Genomic DNA, 13,615 nt, shown 5'->3' with positions numbered 1-13,615 from the left:
AAATTTGTAACAATTTCACATTTTTAAATTCAAAGGATTTGTAACAGCTTCACAATTATTTTTGAGCTGTTATACAATTCAAATTTGAAATCAATTGACTGAATTGAATTTAAATAATTCAATTGGCTGTTATAACAATTAAATGGCATATATTGAATTCGGAAATTCAATACTATGTTGTTGTTACATCCTCATATGTGTATAAAAAGGCAGCTTCTTCTTCTGTTTTCACACACAAGAACAATCAGCACACAAAGAGCACTTCAAAATTTCTTTCCTCCTTTCTGATGTTCTGTTTTTTATCAAGCTTTGAACGCTGTTGTGGTTCGCCGGAATTATTTGTCAGTGCTTGACGGATAATTTGTACCCGTTGTATCCTGGGAAACAGTTACCAGCAAACCTAAAGCACTACAGTAGGTGGTAAATCTGTTTTAAGGAAACCGCCATGCAGGCCTCGAGTTTATTATCTTGTTCCGTTATTTTCTTTCCCCTACCTCTTCATTTCAAGTTGTTGTTCTCACTTTTTTTTTTTAAATTTCAGTTGTTGTTCTCCTATTGTTCTTAATTGTTAACTCATTGTTTTATTTGTTATTTTTTTTACAGTTCTAGCTAAAGGAGGAAAGCATGATCATAGTTGGGCACAATCGGTGAGCATTAAGTGCCACTAATAAGAACATGACCCTCATCTATCGTCGGAGGAGACTTGATTCTCTTCATTTTCTCTCCCTCTTAATCGCCAATTACAATCTTTCTCTTGCCTTTATTTTTTATAAAATCACTAAAAAAAATGGTCAATGCTGCGTCTGATATGGCTGTGCAAAATTAAAGTTTTTGGAGCTTCTAATTTTTTTCTCTTTCTGTTATCTTAAGGCTACGCTTTGATGGCCACTTGGCCAAAAGTCAAATGGTGAACCACTACCCTCAAAGTTAAGCATGATTGTGAGGGTAGTTGTTCGAGTCCCCATGGGCTCATCCTCCTCCAATTAAGTTTGACTGTGTAGAGTTTATTTATAATTCTTTTTTCTTTGCGAAACGCGAGTGGAGTTGAGACATCCCTCATCTATGAGGGTTATTTGTCTAAGCATATGCTTCATAAAATTTAATGTAATAATATAAGTCTCAATTATATATCTGATTGTAAATATTAATGTAAAGATCTGCTGTTATAACAGTTGTAAATATATGTGTAATATAGTAATCTGATGTCTAATCATAATAATAATAAAAAAAAGGGCTACGCTTTGATTGAACGCGAAGGAGTAGCTTTGAGTACAAGGGATTTTGAGGAGACAAAATAACGTGGTTCTGTTGACCATTTAAATATTAGGGGAGTAAATTAAGTTCTTCCTTTTTAATTATTAGCTAAAATATAACGGAAATGGGCAAAAAAAAAACTATTGGTTTATTGGTTCATTATTTTCAAGATCGAAGAGAAGCATAAACAAGTTGTCGTGGAGAAGCATGGTAAGCCAGCTCAAAGCTACGAGGATTTCAAATAAGGGCAAAATAGTCATTTTATGTTTCGAGACAAAAAGGTCATTTGATTGCTATTTCGTTAATTCTCCTAACCGTGTCAACGGAAAAGGGCAAAGAGTCATTAACATCAGGTGGAATACTGTTAAAAAAAAATTGTGCATTTAAAAAAAAGGGTTATTTTTAGAGACCTCCCCTGAGGTTTAGTGTATTAACACTTAGATAGAATGTATTGATATAATTACAGCAACCTCCCCTGTCATTAGTATAAAAATACGTATGGCATCAGTATAAAAGGGTAAATGTGTAAAATCATATTTAAAATTCAAAATATATTTTTACTAGATCAATGATATTTTGACCGACTAGCCCACTGTTGACCGAACTTAACCAGTTGGCCATGACTCCACCGGCAGCCAATAGCGGTGCTTTGCCACTGCCGGAGTCCCCTATTCACCCTGGCTACCAACCCCAGTCACGGAAGCCTCTGAATCAGCCGCATCTACCACCACGCATTAACCCCAAAAGATGGCTTTTGTCTCACAACAGCCCACACACCAACCTAGCCCCTTTGGCCATTACAGATGTCACCCAACCGCTATCACCCTTGAGCCATCCCGATACCATGCAGCAACCTTTGACATCCCAAAACTTAACCACACACAGCTCTCAAAACCATAGCTCACGGCTGGTCACGCCGCATACCACTGTCGTAATTTCTGCCATCAGTGATGGTTTCATTTCGTCGCCGTCTATCTCCTCAACCAACCCCCATGAAGTCCCGACCTCAATAAACATCTCAACAACCACAAAAACCCACGATTTTTTCATCCCACACTTGCAGCCACATTCAAACTCATGAGATCTCGTTGCCGCCATCTTGTCAAAGTCCGTTGATGGTCCTTCACTGCAAACAGAACCTCTTTAAGCCCAACACACCACCAATAGGCATTTGGTTGAACTGGGTTTTCAAACAATTTGTTGATTCTGACGCAGTTAATTGCTTTGTTGAACTGGGTTTTCAAACAATTTGTTAGAGTCCAAATCTAGCTATGGCTGCAAGACCGTGAAATCTCCTGAAAGCAAGAACAATTGACTGGCCTCGCATCTATTTGTCTTTTAGATAGGCACCAACTTTCAGATCCTTTGCAGCCAACTGATCAATTATTAAAAATAGTCAGAGACATAAGAAGGGAAGCCGTAAACATCTGGAGGACACGGGTTGGTTTCAAAAGCATAGAGCTGGGCAGCGGAGAAAGAAAGGAAGGGAACAAGGTAGAAAGAAAGACATGATGGCGTTGAAAGTGTATAAGCCAAGCCAAAGGACGGCGACAAGGAAGATGGCAGGCAGCAAAAGCAGTGGTTGAAGACCCGGTTAATCGGTGGAAGCAGCAGCCGGCCAAACCTATTACCCATAAATTCTCAAAACTACATTTAATAATTTATTATTTTGGTGAGAAGGATATTTTAGTAATTTTGACGGTCTACTAACAGTCAACTTAACGATTAATTAACGGTAGGGGAGGTTTCTGTAATTATATCAATACATTCTTTCTAAGTGTTAATACACTAAACTTCAGGGGAGGTCCTTAAAAATAACCCTTAAAAAAAATTAAAATATTGGGTAGTTGATAATTATCCTAAAATTTTAGATCAATTTCAAAATATGAAAAAGAAATCGTTCCACATAATCGAATCGGCTAGTGAGAGTCGGTGGTCACATCACAGCCTCCTTAATTCTGATTCGTTCCTTATGCACCACGTGGGAGCCACATCTTCACCACTGGCAGCTAGAGTGCCTGCTTTTAAAGTTTCGAGCCGTAATGTTTCGCTAACGTATTCGTTGTATCGAATAAACAAAAGAGTAGAAATAGCAATCACGTTTTAAAAAGCAACTGCTGCATTTTTGGAATTGGCACCTGCTTCACGCTTCCGCAACACGCCAGAATATAAAGATGAAAGTTTTCTTTTCTTTTCTTTTCTTTGCTATGAATTTGGTGACTAGAATAATGTGTAATAAATTAATGACAATTTTCGTATAATGTTACATTACTGGACATACAAAACTGGATATATCAAGTAATTTAAAATTGAAAATTTATTTTGTATGTATGTATACTCTAATATGCCATTTCCCATAATCTAACGTAGATTCGTGTATTTGAAGATGAGGACATTCTATCTATATCTGTTAAGGCCATGCTCGTATAAATAGCTAGAATTTTATTGTTCATTTGTTATTGAAAATGTGTGCAATTATTGTTTTGTGTAATAATAAGTATTCACACGTTTTATAGTGTAAATTTTATCCAATGCATCATTGCTTAGCACTTATACACACACAACTATTATTAGTTACTTTAAATTTTAGAAGGTAATAATATCCGCACATGATAATTTTCACTTATTTTAATTGATTATGATGTGAAATGGTCTAGTAGCTTCCCTCCTTGTCTATCTATTGCTTCCTTATCATGTATGTATGAGCATTCGTAATTTAGCGCGGTTAGTTGAAATATATACATAACAATAAATTAATTAAAAAAAAAGAGCAACACTATTAGATAGAGGTGGCACAATGGGTCACGACATAGATATGACACATTTTTTTTCATTTATTTTGATAAATATTGACACGATTAATAAATTGGTTAACACGACACAACACGATAAATAATCGTGTCGTATTCATGTTGGACCACCTCAACATAATTACACATTTATAACATAAATATTAATTAATATATAGTAATATTATTGAAAAATAAAAAAAATGTGTATATTGAACACTAAATTAATTGCTCATGGTATATCTATATTGAGTTATAAACTTATTCACCACATATTTATGTAATGCTAACTTATTTATATCTATTTTAAAGAATAATACTAACATATTTGTTACTTTTAAATTGATTATTAATTTTTTGCATTTAATATGTTAAACGAGTCAATGCAATTAACACAATTAATAAATAAGTCATATCCGTATTTTATTATTTTAACAAAATTTATAAATTAATTATAGTTATATTTTGATATTTGAACGTGATTAATAAATATGTCGTATTTATAATTTAATATTTAGACATAATTAATAAATGACATGTCATAAATAAAACAGGACACAAACATATCATAATTACACGGAGTGGACAGCCCTTCTATTCGAGAACCCCAGACATTTTCCGTAATAGGTTACACAATCCCTGCCTGCACTGGCTGCATAAACCGTGCCAAACTCACGAAAGGTCAAAAAGTCAAACCAAATAACCTGGAAGATATCACGTTAGAGCAGATACGTGATAATCATAGCGAACGTGGCCCACGTCTTGACATATCATATACTCGAGTAAAGTTTATTACTTTGATTTTGTCCTCATGTGAGTAATCCTCCGGGTGCACGCCCCGTCGTACATCCGAATTCATTTCCCCCGTAAATTATACGGCGCGGCTAGTGGCATTGAGGTTGACTACAGCTCATCACCGGCACCGTTCACGTGGCTTGTTACTTGTGGTATTTTTTGAAGGTTAATATTTTCTACTGATCTAATCATATTCTGAGTAAATAATTCAATTATTGATTGGTAATTAATAAATAAAAAAATAAAAAAAAATAAATTTTACTCATACACTATTATTAAAAAACACATGACAAAAAAATTTTAAAAATTCAGTAGAATTCAAATAAAGAGATGATTCTATTTCATATTTTGAAATTAGTCGATGATAAAAATGGTGGTAAGCTCTTCATGTTAATTTCTAGCAAGTCGTAATCTTAGGATCTTAGCCGTTGAATTTCGCAACCTAAGAGAAGGCCATCAATTTCGCAACCTAAGAGAAGGCCATTAATTTCGGTTTGTTCTTAACAAGGGGTTTGTTCATGAACGTAGTTCTCGATGCAAGAGAAGCCGTAACATGTTGTAATTTGTGATGTCTTTGTTAATGCTCATGCTTAATGTTGAAGTTATTCTTTGTCTTCTTCGCACATGGTAGAAGTTTTATTTTTTTGACGGTACAAACCATCGGGGCAATATATTTTATTGGGGGATGTATCAACGAGCCTCCATGTTCAAAGAATTGTACTTGCTTCGCATTATATTATATGCACTGGCAGTGCTTTTGGCCAACCCGCCAAAGGATTCGAAAGCTTTCTAGTCTCCATTCTCGAGAACAGAATGCAAGTCTTACACGAAACAAGAGTATATTTTGGCTCCACTTGTAAAAGATTTGAAGGTAAAAAAAGAAAAAAAAAAAAAAGGGAGAAACAAGGTAAGGAGGTTTGGCGAACTAGTGGATGATTTTCCTGTGCGGCGAGTTACTGTAAATATAATTTAGGGAGATTCATAATTATGTTAACAAGTAATTAATAATTATTCAATGCAATTATTCATTTCTCTCAAGTAAGGGCATAACAGTCTGGTCTCTGACCTCTATAGCTAAGCTTTCGAAAATCTATTTTTGAAGAAATGGTAAGCTACTTTGATTCTCATTCATGTGGTCCAGCAGGTGAGAATTTCAAACCTTCAACCACTCTTATGTATTAATTATTTTTTATTTCTTTAAATGTTGAAATATAAATTCAACCTAAAATGAGTCCAAGAGGTTCGGTGGATTCTCAAATTGTAAGTCCTAGTAAATTTTTCGTGTAAAATTTAAATAAAAAAAAAAAACACTAAAGGGACTTATTTGGTGCATTGGGCAAAACAAAACATTTCCCTAGATAATGAACAGAAAAATTCAGGGATTCAAACTTTATTACTCTTTTTATATCCGACCGAAAGTAATTGCGAATATAGAAATTGGGCTCGTAACAGCTTGGTCTCTCATACGAGCACAAAACAAGTAGGCCCATCTTGGCCCAAAACAAAATTATCCCACAAAAATGCTTTTTCCCATTTCAATTCCCCTCCATCCCTTTCAACTTTCCCGCCTTCTGAACAATAAAAAATTACCGAAAAATTAGGATGTTCCATTGATCCCAATTCAAGCGCTGAAAAGCGAAACCCTAACAATCATCACCGGAAATGTCCACGTGGCAGATATTCTCCGACGCCGATAACAATTTTAAATGGCAGGTATCCGGTAGGATACTCCAGCCGGAACCAAATGGTTCCTCAATTCAGCCGCACAGCTCGAGTTTCCGTCTCCCTTCCATGTCCGATCTCTTGCTTGAAGGTAAATTGCACTCACGAGCACGTGTATATCTATAACGTATAGTTTTTATGAATTTACATGGTTTTTATAGGGCACTCGAAGCTTCCAGAAAACGGAAACGAAGGAGCTGATAATGTTAGTACTCCGATGTTTAAAACCGGTTCGGGCAAAGTGGTGCCGTTGAAGCAGTCTTCGATTGAGAAAGCGTTATCTGTTCTCGGCACTGACAATGACTGTGGCATTTCGTTTGCTGGTGCGCTATCATTCGTTTAAATCTATTTGTTTGGTTGGTTTAACAACTTGCTAGTGAAAACATGATAGGTGGTGTTTCCGGTGCAATTGTAAAGTGCTTTTTCAGTAAAAGCATTTTTTGTAGATAGATTTTGTGCACTTTTAATTAAAATCCTATTAATTGCTTCTTCAAAATGCAATGAGAGTGCTTTCTTGCCATTTCAAAAAGTATCCATTGAGTACTTAAGCAATCACGAACATTCTTTTTCTAATTCTGAAGAAACAATTTTGTCTGTTTCCAACAAACACTGTAAATTTTCTATTAATCTTATAGACAGGATTAGAGTGTTTTTGATTCAAGATCAAGGAAATCAGTCAATTTGATGTTGACTTGGTTGAATTGATATTGTACTATAGCATAAACTACAATTTTTTTTCCACTAAATAATCAAACTTTGGTAAATGTTATAGGTGAAGAGCACCCGAGGGAAAATGGATTTGGCTTCTCCAATTCTCTTTTCCAGACAGGTTCTGGAAAAACTGTTAACATATCCTCTGCTGGTTTGGTTAGAGCAAAATCATTGTTGGGACTGGAAGAAGGGCGTAATGATTGGAGTTTTGAAGGCCTTCAACATACAAGGATGACATCAACTCCCCGTTTTGAAGTGAAAGAGGGAGTGAAGGGTAATGTATTTGAGAGTGATACATCAGTTCTAAGGCCTTCATCAATTAGTAAGGCTGGTTTTGCCGAAAGTAGATTCAAGAACAAGATAAGTTCAAACATGATGCAAACGGAAGGGCTTAATTCTGCACCCAAACCGCCTCAGATTAAGTTCCAAACTGCAGGAGGAAGATCTTTATCTGTCTCCAGTGATGCATTGCAGTATGCAAGGAACCTTCTTGGTGATCCTGAGTTAGGGACATTCTTTCACGAAGTAGATGTGGATCAATTGGATCTTACATCTTTTAAACACAGAAGATTTGATGATTCTTCTTCAAACAAGGAAAATGATGTTTTCACTTCCTTTTTCCGTCTAGGAACAGCAGGGACCAAAACAGCATCAAAAAATTTCACATCTCCTTTACGGTTGTTTTCAAACCCTGTGAGGTCGCGGATCAATTCAGAAAATATAAACACGTCTGCTAACTTGATTGAGAAATTTGATGCAGTTGACCATGATGGAGTCAGTGGGTTGAATGGTAAAATTCCTTCCGTAAAGAAGCCCATAAGAAGCACACATGGCCATAAAGCCATAATGGACAACTCAGTGGAAGATGATATTGGTTCAAAAATTAATTCACTTGGGAGGTCATCTGGTAAGCCTTTGGCTGATATTACAAATAGTACCAGCACAGCTTGTGCAAATATTAAGCAAACTTGTGAAAAGAAGAGACTATTGAGAAGTTCTATTTCTCCATTCAAGAGGCCCCGTATCTCCAAATTCTCCACCCCGTTGAGAACAAATCTTTCTTCACCTAATGGTAAATTTTTGGAGGTTTCTGAAATGACTTTCTGGTTGTTAATTATCATTCCTGGTGCTCCTTATTTAAGGTATATTTTCTGTCAGGTTTATCTACTTTATCATCAGAACAATCTGGTTGCAAAAAAAAAGTTCTCTCTAGATATCCATATCAGATTCCTAGAATGTCCATGAAGGAATATTTTGGAATGCCTCCATCAGCCCAAGGCATGGTACACAGGCTTTTGCAAGTTCTTCTTCTTCCTTTTTTTTTTTGTTTTGGCTTCATAGTGATTGATATCTTCTTACCACTGACACCCTTTTACATGCCTGAATCTAGTTGGATCATTTGCAAGATCAAGTAAGACAGATGAAATCTCATAATGCAGATAAATACATGTTTCATGATGCATCTGGCTTAAATTGCATTGGAGCAGAGGCTCTTTTCAATATGTTAGCGCAATCTGGAGCTTCTACGCAATATGCCTCTAAACTGTACACTTCTTAGCCTTGATCTGTTCTTCTTTTTTTTGCCCTCCTCAAAAATATGATTCTTGGAATTACATTGCTTCTGTATCTGCCGTATATTGTGTGGGTTGTGATAAGGATATTGGCATGTTAAAATTAACTTTTTATGATTGCTGGTTTAGAGATAGGCAGGAGCTTTAATTATTTCTATTTTGCTTGGTGACATGATATTCCTGTTAAAAGCATTTTGCATCATATTTATGGTTGAATAATGTGGATTGCGGATGTGCTACACTGACTCTAATATTTCAGTTCAGGTTCATGGTTTGGGTTCCAGTAATTTATACTGAATACTCTTTTTTTTTTCCCCTTAAAGAAAGCAAATAGTAACTTTGTATCCTTGTTTGCCTGCTTTTGACCCATTCCATTTATTTATCTTTCTAGATGGGTGTCAAATCACTATAAGTGGATAGTCTGGAAACTGGCATGCTATGAAAGATGCTACTTAGCCAAGTCTGCTGGCAAATTTTTGACTGTTTTCAATGTGCTTGAAGAATTGAAGTATAGGTAACGTAACTTTAAATTATTTGTTTAATCTTGGGTTTGTAAGACGTCCATGAGGCAACTTGTGGTCCTTTTGAACAGATATGAGAGAGAAGTAAATAATGGCCATCGATCTGCAATTAAGCGAATCCTGGAAGGGGATGCATTGCCTTCCTCAATGATGGTGCTATGCATTTCAGCCATTCACATGAATTGTGTACCGAAGATTGAGACTCATCCTGAGGCACAACATGGGGCTGAAAATAGCTATGCTGCAAAGCTGGAACTGACTGATGGGTGGTAAGGAATGTTCAAGTATTAATCCTTGCTTTACAAGCACATTTCTTTGGTATGAAATTGAATATTAGCTCTCAGGTATTCAGTTGATGCTTTTTTGGATGTATTGCTGTCGAAGCACCTTGCAGCTGGGAAACTTTTTGTGGGACAGAAACTCAGGGTAATATGTTAATATCTTTGTTTTTCATTCCTGCTTTCTGATTATATCATGTTAGGCTGCGTTGGCTTTCACTTACCGTTTAGATTTTTCTTATGAAGATCTGGGGAGCAATATTATGTGGTTGGGTTGGGCCTGTTTCTCCCCTCGAGGTTTGTGAGAGCCTTTGGTTTTCCAGTGAAGCTAAATTATTTGCATGTTATACCTTCTGTCATTAGAAGCTCTCTTCTCATATTTTGCTCAAATTTCAGGCTTCAGGATCTATTAGCTTACAGTTGAACATAAATGGGACATACAGAGCTCATTGGGCTGATCGATTGGGATTTTGTAAGCACTTTTAGTTTGTTTATCCTTTTTACCCCCTATTGATTTTTCATGCTTAGTTTTCGTATTTCCTACAGGCAAGGGTTTTGGTGCTCCTTTGGCATTTAGATGCATCAAGAGTAATGGAGGCCCAGTTCCAAGGACTTTAGTTGGGGTCACACGGATATATCCTGTTCTGTACAAGGAGAGGTCATTTGAACTATATCCTGTCTTATAATTTTTACTTGTTAAGTATCAAGTATAATATGCATGCAATTGACTTGCATTTTTTGTTTCTTTTTTGGGTTACTTTCATATAGGTTAAGTGATGGGAGATCTATTGTGAGATCAGAAAGGATGGAATGTAAAGTGATGCAATTATACCAGCACAGGTGTGCCTTTGCCTGCTTCATTTCTGCCTTTCTATTGTCCCTGTGAATAAATCAAATTACACCTTGCTGGAGTAATTGGTTGTTTTTCTTACCAGTCACAAATGAACAGTCTGAGGTGGTTGAAGTAACCTTCTATCTAGGATTCAAAGAATTGCATTGCAATTTGTTGAAAGCAGTTTGGCATATAAATGTATCACAGAAGATATGACTGCTTTCTTAATTATGGAGTAATCCAGAAGAAGTTTAGACCTCTTTGGATTTTATATTTACCAACCTGTACAGCTCTTAGTTCTATTGAGTAATTTCAGACAGTAGCACAGTATATATATATATATATATATATATATATATATATATATATATTTTGTGTCTCCCCCATCAAGTGCGCGTGCGTATCCTTTGTATTCATGTAAATTGTGCAAGTTATGATTTAATATTATTGATCATGTAACTTTAACATTAAATTCTGGAATCTGGTTGTTCTCATTCTTGATCATTTTTTATTTACTTTTTTGGGCTACAGGCAGTCTATGGTTGTAGAAGGAATTGTTTCTGAGTTCCAAAGGGGGAACAAAGATTCTCATATACTTAATGATAGCAACAGTGAAGGAGCAAAACTTTTCAAAATGCTTGAAACAGTAGCTGAACCAGAAGTTATTATGGCAGAAATGAGTCCAGAGCAACTAACTTCTTTTGCCACTTATCAAGCAAAATTAGAGGTGGAGTTTGGTTTCTTCGCTTGATATATTAGTCTATATTTAAAAAGTTATTTTAATCTTGCTATATTATCCTTAGGCAACAAGGCAATCAAATATGGAAAGATCAATTGAGAAGGCCTTGGAAAACGCTGGCTTAAGAGAGAGAGATGTCACACCATTTATGAGGGTGAGGGTGGTTGGATTAACTGGTAAAAATTATCAAGGAAAGGGCAGCTCTAGAGAAGGCATTATAACAATCTGGAACCCGGCAGAGAAACAGGTGAATCGTAGTATCTAATTGCAAGCTGTCTTTTGTCAGGTTGTGTTTGCACCTGTGTTTTATCAGGCATTTCAATTTCATGTCTTTTTGCCTGTCTATTGAATTTCTATCATAACTGATCCTTTTTTTTCCCCCTCCTGATAACTACTTATTTCTATCCAGCCTCATCTTAATCATTATGAAGACAATTTTAAATTTCTTACCACTGTTAAATTACATTTACTTGCTGTTGAACAGCAATGTGAACTGGTTGAGGGGCAGGCATATGCCATTCTAGGGCTTGTACCAATGAACTCTGATTCAAATACTCTTTATTTACAAGCAAGGGGATCTACTACAAAGTGGCAGCCTCTATCTCCTCTAGCAACTGAACATTTTAAGTAAGTCTCAGTTTGTCCTTTTTTTAGAAGTTAAATGCCCTTTTCTATGGGCTAAGCCAGCTACCTAAATCTGTCATTGCATGTAAAGTGAGGGGCCTTAATAGAATTTGAATACTGGTTTGGGTCCTTGCACAAGTTTATGTTTTTGGGAGTAGTGATTAGTCATCACCTTTTCGAGAGGTTAAAAGTCTCCATTGGGTTTTCCTCATTAACAAATTTAATCCAGTTCATACTTGTCTGTAGGCCTTTCTTCAGTCCCCGCAGATCAGTTCTAATTTCAAATTTGGGTGAAGTTCCACTTTCCAGGTGATTTGATATATCTGAACCTTTTTATATTTATACTTCTGATTTGTGCTTGCTAATGCTTGTTCTTTGATTATATAGTGAATTTGATATAGCTGCATTCGTGGTGCATGTGGGAGATGTTTATGAGGATTCTCAGCAAAAGAAACAATGGATTTTCGTCACAGATGGCTCCATGCTAGAGTTGCAATTGGAAGATCTATCAAAATCTTTACTTGCCATTAGCATCAGTTCACCATACATAGATGATGATTCATTTTCGCCAATTAACTATAACCTTGTTGGATCCACAGTGAGTATAATGTTGTTCCTTTAACTGTACCGAATTACTGATTTTATGAAAGCTACAAAACTGGAATAATGTAGAGCTCAATAGTTTTCAAAGCGAACTTCTAATTAACCATGGCTATTAATTGCAACTGAGGTACATATTATCTAATATATGGGGTTTTTGGGAAATTGACATAGTTTCTTTCTAGACAATCTAACTCTGATGAAGATATCACTTGGGGGATTATTTTGGTGAATAGACAGGCTTTTTGGTTGCTAATCTTTCATCTTTGCAGGTTGGCTTCTGTAATCTCATCAAGAGACCAAAAGACCACTTAAATCATATTTGGGTAGCAGAAGCAACTGAAAACTCATCATATTTTTTAAGTTTCGATTTCCCAACCTGTTCTCACCTTAGAAGTGCCGCTGCCTCTGCTCAAAGTTGGGCAAAGATCTCTAGCTTGGTATGACTAACTAACTAAAATCAACTTTGTCACTGTTTTTGGTTACTCATCCCTTGCTATTAAACTACATTTTCTCTTTGGTTCGATTCTCACAGATCATTGACAAGCTTAAGGAGAATGTTTTATTTATTATTGGGGATCGTAAATGTTAATTGATGAAGGGGGCTGCTATAAAAGTAACAAGTAAGCCTCAACCTCAAACCAACCTTTTGCCATTTTGATGACACATGCACAACAAATTATTAGCTGGTTAAAATTTCTGAGACATATTCCTCTTCTGGGTAGAATTTGGATCAAAAGCCAGTTAAATCACTTGGTGCTCAACGACTAGTGGGTGTTAGCAGCCTTATCCTCTGAAATGCTTAAAGCAGATTCAATTGGCAGTGGCATTTTCTCTGCAAGTCTTCTCTTTCTACTGAAAAGCTGATATTCTGATAAGAATCAGGACAAATGCATCCCATGCATTTAGGTTAGAAAGCAAAGTCACAAAAGCATCTTCACTGGAGCCAGGCACCCATTTTGGTGCCGTTTATAGACCACTTTGGATTACAGTTAAACAATTACAAAGGCGTGCACTTTAGCAACTCAACCATTTTAGAAAATGGTTCTTGTAATTTTTGTTTGGGAGTCTCTGGTGTTCTGATTTTTGTAAATAATGACTCGCAAAGAGAAAATTTTGTACAAATAATTAACGATCAAACGGTGATTGTATACGGTATGATAGCGTAAGCAGTAGAGA

General features: G+C 36.0%; 1 protein-coding gene across 2 annotated transcripts; it reads left to right on the top strand.

Annotated features, from left to right (window-relative positions):
• The first annotated feature begins 5,389 nt into the window (after window positions 1-5,389).
• LOC102628548 (protein BREAST CANCER SUSCEPTIBILITY 2 homolog B-like) lies at window positions 5,390-13,576 on the top strand. 2 transcript variants are annotated; one of them, XM_006481045.4, is made up of 20 exons: window positions 5,390-6,651; window positions 6,722-6,883; window positions 7,333-8,343; window positions 8,430-8,554; window positions 8,662-8,816; window positions 9,234-9,356; window positions 9,435-9,632; window positions 9,708-9,789; window positions 9,888-9,938; window positions 10,038-10,113; window positions 10,188-10,299; window positions 10,410-10,481; window positions 11,005-11,200; window positions 11,277-11,459; window positions 11,697-11,839; window positions 12,083-12,145; window positions 12,224-12,434; window positions 12,709-12,876; window positions 12,972-13,059; window positions 13,162-13,576. In XM_006481045.4, the coding sequence occupies exons 1-19, from the start codon at window positions 6,501-6,503 to the stop codon at window positions 13,026-13,028; spliced, it is 3,339 nt and encodes a 1,112-aa protein (XP_006481108.1). In that variant the 5' UTR covers window positions 5,390-6,500; the 3' UTR covers window positions 13,029-13,059; window positions 13,162-13,576. The 2 variants fall into 2 exon arrangements, 1 of the variants encoding a protein (XP_006481108.1); XR_008055811.1 differs by lacking the exons at window positions 12,709-12,876; window positions 12,972-13,059; window positions 13,162-13,576 and having other exon boundaries at window positions 11,782-11,839; window positions 12,224-12,309.
• The last annotated feature ends 39 nt before the right edge of the window (window positions 13,577-13,615 follow it).

The sequence above is a fragment of the Citrus sinensis genome, chromosome 6 (genome assembly GCF_022201045.2).
Source record: "Citrus sinensis cultivar Valencia sweet orange chromosome 6, DVS_A1.0, whole genome shotgun sequence".
NCBI classification, from domain to species: domain Eukaryota; kingdom Viridiplantae; phylum Streptophyta; class Magnoliopsida; order Sapindales; family Rutaceae; genus Citrus; species Citrus sinensis.
This window is presented reverse-complemented; position numbering and strand designations above follow the sequence as displayed.